Here is a 20,973-nt window from a genome sequence, read left to right as displayed (position 1 = left end):
ATATCCCTGTCAGGATCACAATACTTTCCTTTCCATATTTATGCATGGTGTATTTACCTGAGAAATTGAACCAGTTCTAAAGTCTGCTGATAACAGATGTATAAACTGATATTTATCAGTGGTTGTCATGGCAACAGGTAGAGTTGCTGATCTACAGATCAGACATGTCAACAAGGCAAATATTAATAATGATTATGCGAAGGATTACATCACAGACAAAATCAACAATACTTCCACTTTGAAAATCGATCAAATTTTACAGCAGGTGGTGAATTTGACAATATTCATGGACACGTCATGTGATAGCTTTGTGATGATCATGTGACCTGCCTGTTTTTGTGCATATGCTTTGTAAAAGTTTCGGTTGTTAATAACTGGTGGTCAATATCTTTCTGCCGATATCATGTCAATATCATTGACATTTGCATAAATGTGGTTTTATTTCATTAAATTGGGGAAAAACGGGAAATGTTTCATAAAGATAATCAAAATGTACCTTTTATTGACTTTTTACAAGCCTCAAGAACTATGATTTCAACTGAATCTGATTGATGGAATGCAACATGTATTGTGAGAACATTTGTTTGTATGCTTCTACATTAGGCTCCTGTCCTGTCATTAAGCATTGGAGGGGATACGGCCTGTTATTAAGCATTGGTGGGGATAGGGCATGTTAACCAAAGGCAGATCTCAAAACAAGGAGCTATAATAAACTTGTATAGGTTCCTAAAATATTTGCAAAGAATGTGATCTGATCAGATAGCCTTGTTATTAATAGCTCTGCCTTATAGGACAAGTTATTTATTTTGCGAGTGCAATCATATTTTCCTGGCAGAATAACTGTAAATTGATCCTAGAATCGTTTATTGATAATAAGTGGTTTCTGATATTGATGTCCGATCGGTAGCAGGCTGATTGTTAGGATCAGGAATGTTTTTGCAATTCATCATCTTCGACATTGGCCAAATGACTAATTGGCAGTCAAATGGACACTTTGTATGGAGAAGAGATTTCATATAATGGTAATCGCTGCATTTCTTTTGCAACAATCAACAGTGTTTGCAAAATACAGACAATCAATTTTTCCTTAGGTAGGTGTTGATAATACATCTGAAAAATATTTATTGCTTTTTCTGTTTGCTATGAAAATTTGGTTATAAATTCTACTGCTGAAATCTTGCTATATTTGTAGCGCTATGACTGAGAGGGTGTGCATTACATAAAATAAAGTTGTAATTACTGGCATAAATACTGTTGTAACCTCTCTCGGCATCCTGATAATGACTTTCTCGGTGGTGGAAGATGACGTGCAATAAGCCCTATAAATAGTCTACCATTGCACATTTGAATGTTATGGCAAAAATAAATTTTTATACAAGGTGCAAAATTTTCTGAATTTGTTCCCGGTTGGCTTTTAGGGTATAAACGTCACGCTGATATCCTGCAAAATGTATCTTTCATGACCAGCTGAATCACCCATGTAGGACTCTCCTCTGAATTCCCAAGTCAATACTTCTAATCAAATCACATCGCCACGGTAACGAATATAAACATCAGATCCCATGGCATCTGAAAGTATTTACTGATGGAAACCAACATGAATTAATATTTTTCTACAATATCCGTCTTTGGTGCAGACCCATTTTGGTTGTAATCATAGTTATTTCTGAGGAATCTTCACACTTTGGTCAGAAGGCAGGAAGCAATCAAAATGTCTGTGATTGAAATCTTTATGATTTTACAGCTTTCGGGGATTTTGTCATGTGATAAATGTTAGGACTAGATTTCAGTCAGAGTTTGCCAAATCTGATTTGGTTTTTTATTGATATGACAATCGTAAGTTCAATTTCATGTGATATTACACACCAAAGCAGCTTAAAATCGGTGATTAGTTATTGAATTTTATACAGTGTTGATGATTAAAAATATACAGTTATTAAAGTCTTTTGATATAGGATGTTCCCGTCTGATGAACAGGGTCTGTATGACAAGCAGTGACAGTTTTATTACAACACAGAATTATTCATTAATTAAACTGTTTCTTGCAGAGGTTCAAAACAGCAAAACGTATCACCATAAACTATTTTTCAAAGTTAAACTAAATAGCCTGGCATTAAGCAAACAGTAGCATTTGGATCTTCATATTTGATTGATAAGATTCTACAAAATTCAATTTGGTTTTACAACTGTGTTTTATTTTCACAAAATTCTCAAACTGGTTATTATTTCTGAAAGTTCTGAGATAGTTTTGATGTTGAAAAGTTATAAATAATTCAGCATGTACCCTGAAAAACTGAAACTGTTGAAGATTTTAAATAGTTTGTGGTCGAAGGGAGGTAACTCATGGACTTGAATAAACATTCAACTGTGAGAGGAATAACAGGTGGAGACTTAAGAGTGTGATAAACACAAGCATGAGGATCTGTATTTTAAAAGATGACAAAAAATAATCACTTTTCAATTACTCAAAATGAAACGGAGAGAATTTGATTTGGGTATAAACACAAGGCCACATCTAGGCAAGTGTTTTCCACATTTTTTGCTGATTGGTTGTAAATTGGGTGAAAAAATGAATAATTGAATTGTTTTGCCATTACTTGAATAGTTTTTAAACAATTGCAAACGTTTTACATTATTTCATTTAATATATTGAAAAAATGATCCAAATGAGATTTAAATACATCTTAGCAACCTCTGATTCTAATGAAAGTGAAGACGTTCTTTACTCATAGTGTTTATTGCCTCCAAACTAACATGCAGTTAAATTCTCATTTGAAATAAAAGGCAGTTTTATTAGATTAGGAAGTGATAAAGAGGTGCTGTCTAAGGGATTTGCTTATTATTTTGCCATTAGGAAGTGAGAACGGGTTTCAAATGTGTTGGCAGTGACGTATAAGCATGGAGGAGTATATTAATGGCCACCTTTGCATGTGGTATTTTCTCTGGAGGCTTTGATGAGCTGTTGATTCACAGACAGTTCTTTTAACACATTGTCTTCACAACTTGGTGAAAAACATCAGTTAAAATAAAAAGTCTGTTCTAGTTTGGTGCTTGGCCAGACTTCATTTCATGAAAAGTCAGGACAATGCCAGTGATACACTGAAAGCTCCGATGAAAGGTGTTAGTAGTTTGAATGAGCTGTAGGGTGGACCTGTGGTTATAGTGCTTGCTCAGCACACCAGCGAAGCAGGTCCAGTTCCAAGCATGGGAACAATGGGTGCAGCAATTCCTTGATACATCTCCTTGATATTGTCTTCTGTAAGAGTTAGAGACAGTGGTTTGTAACATGTAGAATCAGCCACTACAAAGTAAACTGTGTACATAAATCATGGACTTGTTAGATGCAGATTATGCTGTGTGAGAACTGAAGGTTCGTAACACTGTGAACATTGCTTCTTGCAGCAATATCAGCGGTCTCCTGGAAGAGGAAGCCACAGAGTCAGAGCGTGGCAGTCGGCGGCAACGTGACTTTCCATTGTGAGATTGATGACCGAGGACAGAGAACGGTGATCTGGCATGATTCCACCTACAATATCTTGTTCCAGGATGGCAACCGCTTCAATGCACCAGCTAATTACGTCATTCAAGGAGAGTTTAATTTAGTTATAACAAATATCAAAAAAGAAGATAATAGACAATTTATATGCAATGTGAAAGATCTTGGGCTGGAGTCAGCAAATCTGACAGTTTTGTGTAAGTATTAGTTTTATTGTTTTAATAATTTTATTTCTTTTGAGTAAATTTTAATAAATGTTATTGACCCTGTGATGAAATAGATGAGGAGAAATCTTTAGAATAAGTTACAATGGAATGTAAAACTAAAGATTCCTGTTTGTAATGAAATGTTTAAAAATTGTCACATTTTTTCACTTTAGTAGGTTGTCCCTGAATATAATTAAGTCTGTTCGGGAATTACGGAATTTAGCAATAAACAGTGGAGGGTCAGGGTCAGAGGTGAGATATTGAGTTTTAGGGTTCAAGGTCTAGGATTAAGGTAGAGGTTGAAAGGTCAAGGTTAAGGGCCTCTGCAGTAATAAATTTACATTTTAATAAGATCTCAACAACTCTCAGAAAATATTTCTACATATCTTTCACTTTTTTTGATTCAGAAAATGTATGTTATATTTTCAGTGCCCCCAGATCCACCAAGTATTGAAGCCAATGCCACAGGAAATCCTTACAGGGAGAACCAAGTCCTAGGCCTCACGTGTAAATCAAGGGGAGGCAATCCCAACCCAACAATTCGTTGGTTAAAAAATGGACAAATTCAGTTGGACAATATCATAAATAACCCAGCCCCAACAATAGGGGGAGTATCGTCTAGTCATTTAGCTATTGTATTAGATAGGACTGATCATCAAGCTAATTATACGTGTGTTGTGTATAACGAAGTGAACGCACAAAATCCCCTCGGCACATTCCAAGTTTTGCAAGTTCAGTGTAAGTATACTGGATATTTTCTAAAGCTGAGTGCAATAGCCAGCAATGTCACGGCAAGGGACAACAGACATGGACTTCACACATTGTACCCATGTGGGGATTTGAACCTTGGTCTGTGAAGTGATGAGAGAACACTTTAACCACTAGGCTATCTATTTTGTGTGTTCAGTCACATTTTAGTGTGTTTAGTATTTTACTATTGGCACTATCATGTAGCGGTAGCGTGTCGGTTAAGGTGGCCGCCCGCCCACCATGGTGTTGGTTCAGTTCCCACATCAGTACAAATGTACCATGCATGAAGCCTATTTCTGTTGGGTGGCAGCTGGAATATTGCCAGAATATTTAAGAATGTATGATGCAATGATATTTTTTTTCAACTAATAATCCTACAAATGTCTGAGCATATTCTGCAAAATTATGTTGTTGTTTTTTAATGATTACACAATATCTGACGTTTCTCACATTTCTTGAGATTTGTGTGTTCATGTTTTCAGATTCCCCCTTTATTACATTCGCACCATTCGATGACATGCTCAATATTCGAGATGCGGCGGATGCCACATTAGTGTGTATAGTTGATGCCAATCCCCCGGTCTCCACGGTAACCTGGCGGAAAAACGGTCAACCCCTGGCAGGTACTGTTGTCCAATATGCTCACCTGTAATGAGACCATTGATACAGTTGATCAGATACAAATACTTGTAGCCAGGTAAAATTCACTCACAAATTAACACACCTGTAGTAAGATTTAAACTTTATTTTTGTTGGGAATACAATGAAATGAAGCACTAGTAAAATATGTTGTCAACATTTCATGGCTGTGTATTGTGAAGCAGCTGTACAATGCCTCTGTGCCGGTTGATTGATTAATGTAGTACTGTTCTTGCTGCTGCTGCTGCTGCTGCTGCTGCTGCTACTACTACTACTACAGCTACAGCTACAGTTACAGCTACGGTATTTTTCTGTTAACACTGTAACACTGTTTCTGTTACATTGCCCTACAGGAGTGTCCAAGAGTCGTGTGTTCCAACCTGCCATTAAAACTGACACCGGAGAGTACATGTGCATCGCTAACAATGGCATCAACGGCCCTAAAAATGGAACCATAATGCTCAACGTCATATGTAAGTGAACACTCTGAAGAATACTTTCACAAACTGAAATAGCTGAGCTATTTTGTGCTTTTGTTTTTTGAGGAGATTGGTGTTTTTCCTGGGAGGAGAGTGGTGTTTGTGCTGGGAGGAGATAGGTGTTTATGGTATGAGGAGAGTGGTGTTTATGCTGGGAGGAGATTTGTGATTTGCTGGGAGGAGAGTGGTGTTTTTCCTGGGAAGAGATTAGTGTTTATGCTTGTAGGAGGCTGGGTATGTTTGATGGAGAATGGGGTTCATGTGTGATGTGCACAGGGAAAGAGCTTTTTAGATGTATGTCTAAGGGAGATAACTCTCATTCCAGATCCTCCAGTCATATCAATCCCATCATCCAGAACAGTGGAAGAAGGTTCATCAGTGAACATCACGTGTGACTATGATGCCAATCCAGAACCATACCAGGTGCACTGGGAACGAATCTCCCCTGGTTCCTTCAAGGTCGACAACAGTCGACAACTCGTGTTCGAGCGAATTCTCCGTGACAACGCAGGAAACTACACTTGTAAAGCTTGGAGTCAGCTGAAAATCTCCGGGGAGGAGGGAACTAACATCATGGAACAGTCCTTCACCTACATCAACGTTGAGTGTAAGTCGGCCAACCTTACTTGTTTGGAGATATTGCCAGCAGTATGATGGTAGTCTGTGTCTGTTTGACTCTAGGTCAGTGATCCAGCAGTACAATTTGAGCGAGATCCATGTCATCAGGGTATGACGGTGTACACAGCCAAGTGAGTGAAACCAGACAACTCAATCCACTTGGTTGTCTCTTTTGATTAGGCATTGCCAGTTTGGCACATGGTAAAATCTGAAATGCAGCAATATCATAATGTGGACTTAAAAAATGTCATGAATTCATCAGTTTCATTTTGCTGTATTGAGTATCTCATCTTCATGTCTTTTGATGTAAAATATACGAACATGTGCAGCCAGTTTTTGTTTATTTCCTCAGATCCTCCAGGAAGTGCGTTCATCAGACCGGTTGGTGATTATAATGTTGGGGATAGTGTGGAAATCAAGTGTTCTGCCAGCCCTGAAGGTAAGAGTTATCTCCCTTATATTGTAGAAGAAGTAGATTTAGGAAACAGGAAACATAAGTAATTTTCTCATGGACTGAAGTTTGTGTTAGCTTGGTTAAACAACTGCTTGAACAGAACAAATTCTTGTTCACTTACAGAATCAGTCTGAGTTGCAGTGCTCTCTGACTTAAATAGTTACTGTACTTACATATATCCAATTTATATATGTATTAGTATTCACCATCTCAGGTGAGTCTGGTCAGTTTGCTCTCGTTAGCATTGCATTTGGGTAATATTTTTCCTTAGTTTCTTTACTTTTCTCTGCGTGTTTATAAATAAGTATGTCATTTCAGATTTGACTTTGACTTTGACAGGTTTTCCTGAGGCAACGTTTGAATGGAAGAAAGATGGGGTTACTCAGGCCCAGAAATCGGCAACATATCGGATAAACCGTGCACGTCTCTCAGATATTGGAAGCTATGTCTGTACACCCCAGAACAAAGTGGGCAGGGGACAGTCAAGTGCTATTTCGTTATCTATCAATGGTAAGTAGAAATCATGATAGTATTGTATTTGTCATAATCTGCATTGTCGTTGGGCATAAGAATTTGTTTCTTCTGGTGTTTTTGTGTAAGCTGATTCCGTATTTGTAGAAAAGACGCAATACAGTTTGAATTTCAGAAGTATTTTGAAAATGTATTTGTATTTGTAACCGAACACTTTATGTATGAAGTTCTAGTGCGCTACATCAATAAGAATATTGTCTGAAGAATGGAAAGTTCTGCCACAGTATTACTTTCAAATTCTCTCACAAACACTTTATTAATGTACAAATTGATGACCTGTGTTAAAGACTCCAGTATACCTGATGACTGGCTCCTGACAGAATAACGTCAACACATCTGTCACTATATATGATACAGTTATCTGTATCTGTTTTTACAGAGCCACCAACACTGAAGGAAAGTCCGAACAATGCTGAAATTCATGTCCCGCTTTCCGACCCAGATCCCATTGAAATCACGTGTGTGGCCCGTGGTCGGCCAGCACCAAGAATCTCCTGGTTTAAGAATAATGATAACGTTCCCCTGACAACTCTTTATCCAAGTTTCTACACAATCATCCAGACAAATAGAACTGAGAACACTCACAGACATATTATAACAAATATCCTCTCCTTCAAAGGTGAGTATTAATTCAAAACTGTCACACTATATTCTGATGAGGTTGCAAATTGATTTGAGATGAATTGTTTGTGACACACCAGTGTTATGAAATAATCATAATTATCATATGCTGACGCTAACTGAATGGGACTGAATGACATTTGTAAATACATGCTTGAGTGTCTTTGGGCCACAAATCATCATAAAGTCTTCATGTAGTTAAGTTTCTTTTCTTGGTTTTACGAAATATTGGAACATGTGAAGATCTGCTGTAAAACTGGTCTCCAGCAACCCAGACTTGTCAAAGGAGGTCAGGCAATCGCATTGCAAGGCTCACTGTCTTGATTGACCATCATATCTCAGTTGCGTGGAACAATGCTCATGATGTTAATCACTGGTTTGTCTGGTCCAGACTTGATTATACACAACCCATCACCATATAGCTGCAATATTGATGAGATCCATTTCAAACAATAAAACACTACAGGAGGAAAGGTTCTTTGTACAAAATTAGATCTGATTATTTTAAAGAACTGTTTTCGTAGACCAAATGTACGATTGCTTGAAGGCACATGGAGACTGTAGCTGGCTCCAACTGTGAAATGTGTGTCTGTGTGTAGGTGATGGAAGGAACATGACGGCGTCGGGACCAACACGACTGCGGGTTGAGGACATTGGAAACTACACGTGTCGTGTAGAGGCACCATCACATACGGACACTGTCAGCGGCACGGCCAGTGTCTACGTTCAGTGTATGTACACCTGCTTGTCTCTGATTCTCTTTGTATTTATCTCTCTCACCTCCTTTTCAGTATTTCCCCTTATTTATCATACCTCTGTGTGTCCCTGTCTCCGTCTGTCTCATATCCCAGTATGTGTGTCTTTCTTTAGTTGTCGCTGCATGTCTCTCTTGTCTCTCCCTGTTTCTGTGCCATTTCAAACGCATATTAACTAGTATATTCTTTTAAATGGTGAATGTTATAAAATTTTGTTGGCACCTGTGAATCACCCTGCTTGGTTTTAAGTCGGGATTTTAAGAGTTTAAGCAGACCTGATGACTTGTCTACCCAAAGGAAATGAATGTGCCACAGCATTATGTGAAATCATGATTATTGAGATCCTAGTGACTGATTTTTTTAGTCATGCCGTCATGTCTGTTGCAGTCAAACCCCTGGTGACTTTGGGTCAGGAACGGGTTGCTGTAGATATTGGAGACACGGCTGCACTGCCGTGTATAACTCGCGCCAATCCAGTTCCAACCTTCCGGTGGTACAGGAACAACGTGGAGGTCTCTGAAGGAGGTCGCTATTCAGTGATGTTGGAGGTGCTTGGAGAGACAGCCACATACCAGAGCGTGCTGACCATCCTGGATGTCAGTCAGGGAGACTTGGGAGGCTACACGTGTCACATGGAAAACCCTTTTGGGAACAATTCCAAACCTGTCATATTGTCGCTGAAGTGTAAGTATTGGTGACAGTGTTTTTTGTCATATTTCTGTAGTTAGTTAACAACAAAGTTTGTGTGGTCATGTGTTCCTGCATGTGTGCATGCTTGTGCGTGTGTGCATGTGTCTGTCAGCAAATGTAACTGTCTTTAGATAACTCAGACCAGAAAGTCATGGCTTGGTGGCTTGATTATACCATGCCATTTAGAAAGTGGTCAAATGCAACATATGTCATATCTGGGATTTCACTTGCTTAGTAAAGTACAGATTCTAGGGGTTGAGTCCCATGGGGTGGAGTCCCATCCTCTGATTTGAACCCACACCCTCAGAGTCAGGCACCTAATTGCCAGCACACGAAGTCAGCTGCCTTGCCCGCTCAGCCACCGCGACTTCCACTGACTTCCACTGACTCTGAGGGTGTCGAATCCCAGATGGGACTTAACAGTAAAAAGTACTAGAATCTGTACTTTACTAAGAAAGTAAAATCCCAATAATGACATATGTTGCATTTGACCATTTTATTTTTTAAATGGCATTGTGTAAACATAGCTTTCGGCCGTGGGAGCTGTGCCAATTTACACCTACCAGAGGGGTACACATAGTACACAGTCTAGACTACCAGTTATCAGACTTCCGTTTTGTGGAAGTCATGGTGGCTGAGCGGGCTAGGCGGCTGACTTTATGTGCTGGGGATTAGTTGCCTGACTCTGAGGGTGTGGTTTCGAATCCCAGATGGGACTCAACCCCCAAAAGTACTAGAATCTGTACTTTACTAAGAAAGCGAAATCCCAAATATGACATACATTGCATGGTGGTTTGAGGGCAAGTAAGACCCAATAAGAGTTGGTCACAATATCAACCACTAGTTTACATGGTATTTACAAATTATTTCTGTTGCTGTGATATGAATAGTATATTGATAACCATGACATTGTACAACTCACTCACTCACCTTCAGCTGCTCCGGAAGCTCCCACAAACCTGATGGCCCGAAGCAGGACATGGGAGTCAGTCTCACTCACCTGGGATGCAGGCTTTGATGGCGGCGCGGCTCAGGATTTCTTTGTACGCTACAGCGCTGGCAGTGACATCAAGGAGGTGAAGGTCAGACCATCGGGAGTCACATTCTTCAATGTCACAAGTAAGTCTGGATCACATGCATTAGTCTTGATAAAGTCATTGTTTTCTGGCATTCATTCAGAGGTTTCTATTTTATTTAACCCCACCCTCTTAATTGATAAAACTCAGGAGATGATAGTCTGTCATAAGATGCTCTGATGTTGCTCAACTATGCTCTTCCGTACGTTATTACTGTATCAAGGTTCAAAATTACCAAATCTGAATATATATTTCAAATAACAGCTTGTTTAGTTTTTCAAGTTACAATGTTCTGTTAGTTTTGTAGTAAACTGTAAACTGAGTTATGCCCCTTTGACTAAATACCTTAGCCCATATACACATTTTAGGAACACGTCTCTGAATTTGAGAGCAAGGGGATTTGAGCAGGGATTTTAAGAGTGCTTCATATGCATAGAGTTGTCACAAAATGTTGAATTATCTCCCTTGACCTATGTCGGCTGCAAGCTAATGCTTAGTGTGTTATTTCTTTGTAATTTGGCAATTTCCAATACTTATTTTGGCCCTCAAGTTCTGGTACAGAATTGTTCCCTAGTAACAGGTGCTTGTCTAACAAGGTTGACTGGTACCGATCAAAGTGACTGATTGTGTCGTTACACCTTGACAGTGTAGATCGATTATCCTAGTGTGTTGAACATTGCTGTTTGTATAAATAAATTTTTTTTCAGAATTGACTCCCCACACCAGCTTTTTGTTTTTTGTGTATGGACGCAATAATCTCGGTCAAGGTGCGCTGTCATATGGAATACCTGTCGTTACTGAAGGTGAGTGTGGGGCTGTTATAATTGTGAATGAATTTTGAATGAATATATGTTCATATGATGCAGTGTTTTTGAGATAACTCTCGAAGTACAGGATGTTTAAGGATGGATGTTCATCTTTGTCACAATTCTTTAATTCATCATCATCATCATCATCATCATCATCATCAACATCAACATCATCACTGGAGATTTAAATATTGGTCTCTCCCTTCCAGAACTGACCAAAAGTTTTGAACTGATGTTTATTTTAATATTTTGCTGATATCGTCTGGTATATATATTATGATGTGGAAACAGATGGCTTGAATCTTACAAGAAGTCAAGTATTGTTTGATAGTTTGAGTAGTGTTTCATCCGTTGTCTCTTTAATGAAAAATTATGGTCTTACATTTGATTATTTGTTTCCATGAAATACTTTCTCTAAGTGATGACCAATATTATTTATATGAATTCCAAGTTCATGTATTCACTGTGAATCCTACAAGTATAGATAGTCTCATCCTTTCAATGGGCTACCCTGAAATTGTCACTATTTACATCGCTGCCAATGTTTTGTGGGATAAATTAAAAACCAGTGTGAACACTGGCATATACTGGCAAAACCATGTTGCAGGCTTTCTTAAATATATTCATGAACGAGTATGAACATGAAACCAGTCAGTTCCCAGACTTCATGACTTGAATCTTGGATGTTGTAGAACTAGTGATCCAGTCACTGGACAGTGTGCCAATGTTCGACTCATCCACCCAGATGCTAGTGGTCAAGATCAGTCTGGAACCGGCATATTGTCTCAAAGTGGATATTCGTACCCAGGACACAGGAAGTAGGTGGGAGACAGTGTACCCGTGCTTGGAGATGGTCGGCGATAGCATAGAGGTTCCTGGTCAAGGGGTCAACGCCATGAACGTGTCTGTGTGTCTTAAATACAGGAATGATGTCTGCGGATCTCCCATGCAAGCAGAAATAAGTAAGTGTTTCTGTCTTCTGTTAAAAAGAACCCATGAATATCTGGGTTAGAGTTTATCTTCAGCAGCCCATGTTTGTCAGCAGAGATGACTAACATGATGGAGTGGTCAGGCTTGCTGGCTCGGCTGACCCATATGTCATCATGTCCCACCTGTGCAGATTGATGCTTGTGATGTTGATCATTGGATTGTTAGGCCCAGACCCAATTATTTACACACCAGCACCATGTAGCTACCAGAATAAATATGCAGTCATGTTGTTTCAGATGCTACGTGTTTAGGTTACAACAAACACCTCAAATTTCAATGCATCAATGAGTCTGATCAATCACTCACTCTTCAGCGGGACATCAAAGTTGATATTATGTGACTGTGTCCGGTGGTGATATAACCATATTGGAATCTCTTGACCACAGTCCAACAAATGTTGACCCTCAAACGTTTCTGTGTGAGCATGAGCTGTTTTCACAAAATTGCCCACTCTATATTTCCAACATTTGTAAGGGGTGGTGGGGATGACTAGTGATGAAGCGTTCACACATCATGCCGAGAACCCAGGTTCAATTCCCTACATGGGTACAATTTGTGAAACCCATTTCTGGTGTCTGTCACTGTGATATTGCTGCAATATTGCTAAAAGTGGTGTAAAACATGCTTGCTTGGTCCCTCACTCACTCAAACATTTGCACTTGTGTCACTGTTACAACTGAACCAAGAGAAAATATTACTAGCCACTGTGATGTGTTGCAATGAAAAAGTAGTCATTGTGATGTTCATGTTATTAAAAATACATATCTTTATCATCAATGAACCTCATATTACAGGGGAGTAGAAACTGTATTGAATGAATAATATTCCCTATTTTATGAGCACCTGTACCATGCACAAAGTGCATTGATATTGATTAGCAATAGTGTATGTTAATGTCACAAAGTTACACATCTATTACACACACTGAGTGACAGGTCTGATACAGGCAATAGCACACTAGGCAGTATGGCCATTTTGTCAACAAGAAGGCGTGATCAATTTCACCTGTCACCAATGAATGATAGGTAACGTGATATGTACAACACACATATAATTACCCACTCATGCAATAATCTGTATATCACACAATCATGCATTAAAATGTGTGCATCATACACTATCATGCATGTATCAGTCTATCATGTGTCATACATTTTCATCAGTGTCTTCATATATTTCATGATATATTGGGGTGTCATGTGACAATCATGCACGTATATATCCTACCAGCATCCAAATACCACATCAGCTTACTTATTCACCTAAGACCTCCTTTGGTCTGGGTAAAATTGAGCAACAGGTGATTGTGACATCATATGTTGCCATGACACACAATCAAAATGACATCTATTTCTCCGGCACTGATGAATGGTGCTTTTCATGTTCAAGGTGTTGGAAGATTACAGGGGATCTCATACCAGTGATATTTTTTATGAACAACTTGTGTATGTTTTATGTGAAGAGGCACTCACGAAAGACAAAACTATATTACATCTCAATGCAGAGAATAAAACATTAGTTCAAAAAGTAATCTTTGATTGTCTTCAGATGATGCTACAGTTGTTAGTTGACTGCACATTCCTCAACTCTTGATAAGGATAATCATATAAGTTCATTTGTTTGAATATCCACTTGGCAAATGAGAATCAGTTTTGTATGTTATGGAAAGATAATCTCCAAAGTAGAAAGGTAAACTCTGAAGTGTGAAAATTTGAATTTAAAATTTAAAAATTGATCCATGTAATTAATATTCCTGGGAAGAGGCAATGAAGATGACAAGGTGTCATTTGTGGAATGCCTGACATGATACTGTCCTGAAAACCAATCATGTTAAATATGTGATTGATAAGTGCAGTCAACAGAAGGTCAAGCTGATAAGTTGTCAGGATGGTAGTATTCCATGCCTGGTGGCCCAGTGTTAGATCAACAAGCAAAAGACGAGCTGATTATGGGGCTTACCTGGAAGTTAAGGAGACACCTCTGCTTATCGCCAGTGTTGGTTACCTGGTTCCCATAGCAACTGAAGATCTTGCTTCTAGATAGTTTAGTTTCAAGTTTTGTCATTTTACATTTATGCTTCACACTTGAAATGGTTTGAAACAGTATATTTCAGGAGTAAGTTTGAGTCACTTTGGTTTTCTTTTGAAAAGGTAAATAAGAACAACATTTTTGACAATATTTTGTAAATATTTATTGTTTATAAATTGATATTAAATTGATTATGAAGTGATTTACCAACTTGCATGTAAGAGGTGTTATAAATTTGACCAATCATAAACCTAATTAACCTAAGACTTTTGTTTAAATGAAAAAGGGTGATTTCTGAAAGTATTGCTAGAAATTTAACTTTTTGACATTGATTTTGTATGAAGTCAATAACTTCATGTGATTACTTTACAAGTACTATACAATGGCAAAGGGTTAGTAACAGTTTTCATTGTTTGAAAATGTGTTCTTGAAAACATCAAATACATACATGGTTTCTTATATCAAGAAACATGTGATCAATAAGAACTCATTTAAACAAAGTGAGAGTTTATCAATAGATGTTGTGAATGAAAACAATAGAGTCTTATTTCATTATCAGGCATATTGATTTCCTCACCAAAGTACAAACAGAATTGCCTATGTGACAATTGTGTAGAAGAAGAAATCATTAATCCTTGATTATTGAGGGGTAGTTTTCAGGAAAACAGCAGGGATAGGCAGGTGTGTTTTAGTAATGATTCTTGTCAGGAATATTTCAGCATGCTAAGTGTAAGGTAGTGTAGGTAGGGGATTGATCAATGCTTGATTGAAGCCGTACATATGAGACCCCCATGTATATGGGTTCTGTTGGTGTTAGTGCATGTGTTTAAATATATGTGTCATTTCATTGATATAGTGTGTAATGAGCCACATTGAGAAGAAACATGTTCATATGTTCATATGTTCATATGTTCATATATATGTATGCTTTCATTCATATTTTTGTAAACATCCAAGCCATGTTTCCTTTCAACAACTCAAGCTAAATTATTAAAAGCAGTCCTAAACCAAACTGCCTCATTCAAGTATGAAACATAACAGTTCAACGTGACTTTAGTGTTAAACAATTCACATCATCTTATGATCAGTTAATATCAGGTGGTCAGCCTGATGACTTGCTTGTGTTGCCTAGCAACCAGATAGCGCCGGGTGTCCCACGTGCTATAGTTCCAACAACAAAAACAACATCAAAAGTACTTATATCCTACCTTATTACTTCACATCACAAGCGCTTTAAGTTACAAGCACAAGTGTTTATATGCTCAGTCCCCGTTGCTTCTATTGTCATCACCACACAGGTGGTTACGAAATGTCCCATCCAGTCTGTTGTCCCACTTGTCATCAGGTATGTTCCTTCAGTGGTCCTAGTGACTTAGCAGTAGCTACTGGCTATTGGCTATTGGCTACTGGCTTGCTTGTGACGTTTGAGGCATCCATAGTAGTTTTCATGCAGGTGCAACCTTCAGGATGTGGTACCCTCCTTGCGAACACCTGGTGCGATCACTTTGTTTCATGAGATGACCAGGACTGATTGTTCTCCATTGTGGACTCTTTGTGAATTCACAGACAAACATATTTGTAAGACTTTAGCACCTAGCTTGTAATTATTTTAGTTTATTCTCAAAACCATTTTTTTCAAATTTCCAAAAAAGAAGAGTCATACCATAAGAGCATCAACATGAAAAAATCATCCACTTTGTTCTTGACAAAGTTTTTCGGGGGCTTGGATATTTTGTTACACTAATGAAAAATGAATGATATTTCAGAGGAAATTCTTTCAGAAGCCTAATGAAGTGACTAAATATTGTCTCTCGACAGTCACAGAAAGTGTTTGTCGAAGGACAATACAAGTATTATTTGATTGGAGAAATCCATCCTAACAATCTTAAGAATTAAGCTGTGTTTAAAGTGCTACTGATTGTTTTATACCTTAGCTCCACACCTGTGAAAACATGAAACTTTCCCCAAGCTTGATTCTTGATAAAATATTGACACGATTTCTGTTCTGTCAGCTTGTGAACTGTCGATGTTCCCATAATGCTGTCTTCCTTTGAAGAACTCCTCAGTCAGGGACATATGGTTGGGGAGACATCTTATCTTTTCTAAATTTTCTAAGAAATTTCTCTACTGTTTATCATTAGTATGTTTGTTCATTTAATAGAGTGTTATCTCCCTTTGCTTTTGGGAAAACCTGTGAGTGAGTTAGTTTAATTTTATGCCACACTCGGCAATATTACACCTGTATGGCGGCAGTCTGTAAATAATCGAGTCTAGACCAGACCATCCAGTGATCAACAGCAGGAAAGTTAGAGTGATGCTTTTTCTCAAACATTATGTTTAGTATTTACTTAAATGAAGTTTTGCCTATGAAATAGATAGTTAGATCACTTAGGTCTAATAAACCATAAACTATTTCTACTTTTTAACTTTGAACTTAAAATTTTGAAAGAGTTTTCCCAGGAAATGTATTTATGACATTAAACAAAATATCAAATGAAGGAGATAGTCACAGAATTATACCTCCAAGACACTGGTGTGTGTTAATAAATAATTTCATTTTGGTATGCATTGCTAGCTGTCTGGAATATATTCTTGGATACAACAGGAAGCAATGTGTTCCCCAGAATGCATCTGTGTGTGACAAGATGCAGATGGTAATTCATGAGAGACTGGGGTCTAATGTTCAAACCAGCTGGCAACAAAATCCCAGCCAAATCTGTCTGCAGCCATGCTATGTGTAACTTGAACTTTTGTATGATGGGAATTGAGAAGAAAGAAAGTTGTAGACCAGAGAGACATCTTGCATGTAGGCTGACCTTTCTGGTTGTGGAGACCTTCAAAGTATGGCTACATTTCGTTATTAATCATACACAGGAATACTTTTTATTGTTATTAAAAACACACGTGTGTTTGATGTTAATGGAAGCTGGTTATAGCGAAATTATTCATTGTGGCAAGCAAACAATGATGCTAGCTGTCTGTTTATGATGTTGGAAATCAACTGGTGCAGACCAGCAGATGACTGGTGTGAACAAGAAAATTGAAGGCACAAAAAGATCAATAAGTGTTTCCCAAGTTGCTCTCCTATACACCATGTCTCTGTCAACACCTTGGTAAAGCATAACATACATGAACATGTAACAATGATGGACATATGCTGGTATACGGTGAGCTTTTGTTGAAATCCTTACTTATTCATACAACGTGATTCCAGAGATATGGAGGGAGCCTGAAAATCATTGAGTCCAGATGATTCTGTGATCAATATTGTGAGCTTTGATCAACACTGTTTTATTGATGACATGCTGTCGGCCATGTAGTGTTGCTGGAGACCAGTTAAAACGCGTACCCGCACCCGCACCCACCCGCACGCACCCGCACCCACACCCGCACCCGCACCCGCACCTACCCACTTATTTGTTCACTCTTGTGACAACTATGATTATAATGGTGACGACGACGACGACGACGACGACGATGATGATGATGCCAAAGTTCAAGTGACATTCCTACCACCTGACTAACATATTTTCTCTGAAACATGATATGAACTTTTAAGCAAATATGTCGTTTGTGGATTTGCCTGTCAAGAAAACTGAATATACTTTAATTTTTCTGTGGCACTGTCTGAGACGAAATTTTATACCTGTACCTCAGCCTACTTAGGAAGCATGTGATAAATTACTAGCCGAGTATTCATTGCCTTGGGGGCACTTAACTAGTGAGCGTTGAGTTATGAGTTATAGAAATTTCATGCCAGTTCCTCCAAAATAACGACTCAGGACTGAGGATAACATCAAGATACTTCTAACTGGAAATGTCAAAGCTATTCGTTTACCATCTCAATCTATCCATCATAACATAATTGTCATTAAGGAGATCCATGATAAGCATCACATTACAAGACAAAGAACAAAAAACTGTCTTCAGTTCCATTAGTGAAATCCAGTGTTGCATATCCACATTCAGGGCTCATCTCATGAACATGAAGAGCCCTGGAAAATGAAAAGTATTCATTTGACTTTTTTCCACATAAGTCTGCATGTCATTATGCTCGGTAGGGGCCGGACGTAGATGGGCCCTGGAGGAACATTTATTGGTTATGGATGAATGTTCTTCAGCTCTGGATCATATCTTGAGTAATTTGGAATAAGCTAAGAGGAATTCAAAATCTTTTCTTGAAGAAACAATCAGTCACAATGGAAGAAATACTGGCAATGCAAAATTTTATTTTGAATGAACACTTCCATAAACTCACTTCCTGTTTTATACCATCTCAATTTCAGAAGTAACACAGGGGTCGTGACCCTGTCACTGCTTATCTTCAAATTATTAAACAATTTGTGTTGCCCAAGCTGTTGAATTAGCTGTGTGATGGCAAATATGTGCCTGAGAAATGTCGACATGTTGACACGAAAAACACTCCACCCACTCTCTGATAACACTGATGATATTTTCCTAAAAACTTGTCATACTTTACCAACCAAGTAATTACAGTGAATACATGGCAGAGAAATTGGGAAATATCTCAAATATATACCATGCAGGAGATTAATGTGACAAAACTGATTCCACACAAAAGGCATTAATGGCAGTGCTGGTTATGTGAATAGACTCCAGGTGTTTGCAAAAGGGAAAGGATTCCCTGATCCAGAATTGAGTAATACAAGAACAACTTAACTCTCCAGTGTTACATGTTAGATCCATGTGTAATGACAAGTGTGATGATTATTTTACTGAACCTTTATGTTTTGAATCTTTGCCTGATTTTGCTGGCACTCATTTTGTGAGATTTCAGTGAACAAAATTAAGAACAAATCCGACACGCACTGATGATGCTAAAAACATTGAGACCACTAAATCCTTAGTGCTACGAAGTCATAAGTCTGTATTAAGGTTTGGGAGTTACGATCACCTTGGCTTTGAAATCTTTTTGTACAAAAGCACCCAAATGGTTGTCAAGATGTAAAAGCTTGGTTCATGTGTGTTCCTGTGGGCTGCGGAGGGCTGAGTGGTTAAAGTGTTTGCTACTCATGACAAAGACCAGGGTTTGATTCCCCACATGGATGCAGTGGGTGTTGAGATATTGCTGGAATGTTGCTAAAAGCAGCATAAAACTAACTTACCTGTAAGTTACTTTTTTAGCCATTAGTTTGCAGAACTGAGCAGCGGCTGAAAAGCCTTCAAAGTACAGCTTATGGTAAGCCATGGGCGATTTTTATCAAGGTGTATGTTTTCCAAAGCTGTCTTTGAAGAAAAGTTCACATATTAATGCCAATTGCAGAATATTAAAGTTTAAACAGGGAATGTCTGTTCTGATGTTTGCTGCTAGAAGACTACTAATTACATTCAACATGTTAAACATCATAAAAAACTCCACCCCAGCTTTTAATCAACAAATTGACCGTAAAGTGTGAAAGGACACAGAAAATGAACGCTATACGATTTTATGGGGTGATTCATGCGTCCCATCACTCAGTAGATAGCCATGTGATGAGACGTTAATTACGGAGAGGCATAATTGATGAAGCAGATAATTAGTTACCGACCAGGACGTAATACTGACGTAGTTCATACTGAGTTAAAAGGAATTTATTATTAATGACTTCACGGATTTTTCTCAACTTGGGAATAAATGACGGATTGAGAGGTAAAATTACCTGCAAGAATCTGGCCAGTAAAGCCGGTGTTAACAAGTGTTAATGGTTGTCTGTGTGTCATATGTTTCACATGCATTGATGACCAGAAATTAAAGTACTGTTAGCTGCACAACTTGTTCATGTGTCTTGAAGGAATCACATGCTTATCACATGTATGTTCAACAACTGCATTCTCATTTCTTAAAATCATCATGTTTAATTTTTTCAACTACTCAAAAAATGCAAGACTTTTCTTCTCCTGCACTGAAGATCCTGGTGTAAATTTGGCAAAAGTAAAATGCTGTTTAAATACTCTCTTAATTATTGCTAGTGCATGTTCATCTGTGTGTGCAGTGTGTCTCTGCAGATACCGATTTGTAGTTGTCATAAAAAATGCAGGTTTAAGTGCTTCCATTTGATTCCAGTGATAAAACAACCCATTCTATATGGCTGTGTCTCAGCATTGTCTCATTATATGGCAGGCAGTTAGTTTAAGTGATGGGAATGACAAGGCCGACAAGACTTCCACATCTGGTTTGTAAGATTGTTCCAGCCAAGAACAAAGGAGGTGGATTGAAACTGGTCCAAGTTCAGTGGGGCTGCCACTCCGGGTGCATTTGTTAATGAGAGGAGAATGACTTGGAGATATGCGCCTGTGGCATGGATGCCTGAATGAGTTTAGGGGAACATTAGCAGACATGCTGTGAGAGATGAGTTTTAGTACCAGGGTGCTCGTACAAAACAACTTCAGTGATTGTCTTAAGTTCGTGTTAAGGTATGGGAGTTATTGTCACCTTACTGCTAAGATTATCATAAGTGTATGTTAAGGCATGGGAGTTACATTCACCTTACTGCTACAGTTGTATTTCTGTGTTAAGCCATGGGAGTTACAGTGACCTTATTGTTAAGATTGTCGTAAGTGTATGTTCAGTCATGGGAGTTAAGGTCACCTTACTGCTAAAATTGTTGTAAGTGTATGTTCAGTCATGGGAGTTACGGTCACCTTACTACTAAGACAGCTTGATAGCTTTGGCACCCAGAACACTTTCTTTGAGTGATCTTAGTAAGATCCTGTATTGCTGAATATTAACGTAATGACATTCATGAAACTAGGACAGCCATACCTCACATTCTCTGGCAGAAACTTAGTGTTTTTAGTGCTAATATGATAATTTGGCATGGTGGGATAATA

The 20,973-nt window shown here is 38.3% G+C and overlaps 1 protein-coding gene across 3 annotated transcripts in view; it reads left to right on the top strand.

The window, feature by feature from the left end:
- Window positions 1-20,973, top strand: part of LOC137286363 (hemicentin-1-like) — an 88,736-nt gene that overhangs the window by 32,324 nt on the left and 35,439 nt on the right. For all 3 annotated transcript variants that reach the window (XM_067818194.1, XM_067818186.1, XM_067818178.1), the window contains exons 2-14: window positions 3,403-3,693; window positions 4,132-4,440; window positions 4,935-5,075; window positions 5,445-5,564; window positions 5,896-6,177; window positions 6,541-6,627; window positions 6,982-7,152; window positions 7,553-7,792; window positions 8,394-8,525; window positions 8,937-9,233; window positions 10,176-10,358; window positions 11,023-11,118; window positions 11,817-12,086. In XM_067818194.1, coding sequence (XP_067674295.1) covers window positions 3,403-3,693; window positions 4,132-4,440; window positions 4,935-5,075; window positions 5,445-5,564; window positions 5,896-6,177; window positions 6,541-6,627; window positions 6,982-7,152; window positions 7,553-7,792; window positions 8,394-8,525; window positions 8,937-9,233; window positions 10,176-10,358; window positions 11,023-11,118; window positions 11,817-12,086 — 2,619 coding nt within the window. The remainder of the gene's footprint in view (window positions 1-3,402; window positions 3,694-4,131; window positions 4,441-4,934; window positions 5,076-5,444; window positions 5,565-5,895; window positions 6,178-6,540; window positions 6,628-6,981; window positions 7,153-7,552; window positions 7,793-8,393; window positions 8,526-8,936; window positions 9,234-10,175; window positions 10,359-11,022; window positions 11,119-11,816; window positions 12,087-20,973) is intronic.

The sequence above is a fragment of the Haliotis asinina genome, chromosome 1 (genome assembly GCF_037392515.1).
Source record: "Haliotis asinina isolate JCU_RB_2024 chromosome 1, JCU_Hal_asi_v2, whole genome shotgun sequence".
Classification (NCBI taxonomy): Eukaryota; Metazoa; Mollusca; class Gastropoda; order Lepetellida; family Haliotidae; genus Haliotis; species Haliotis asinina.
This window is presented reverse-complemented; position numbering and strand designations above follow the sequence as displayed.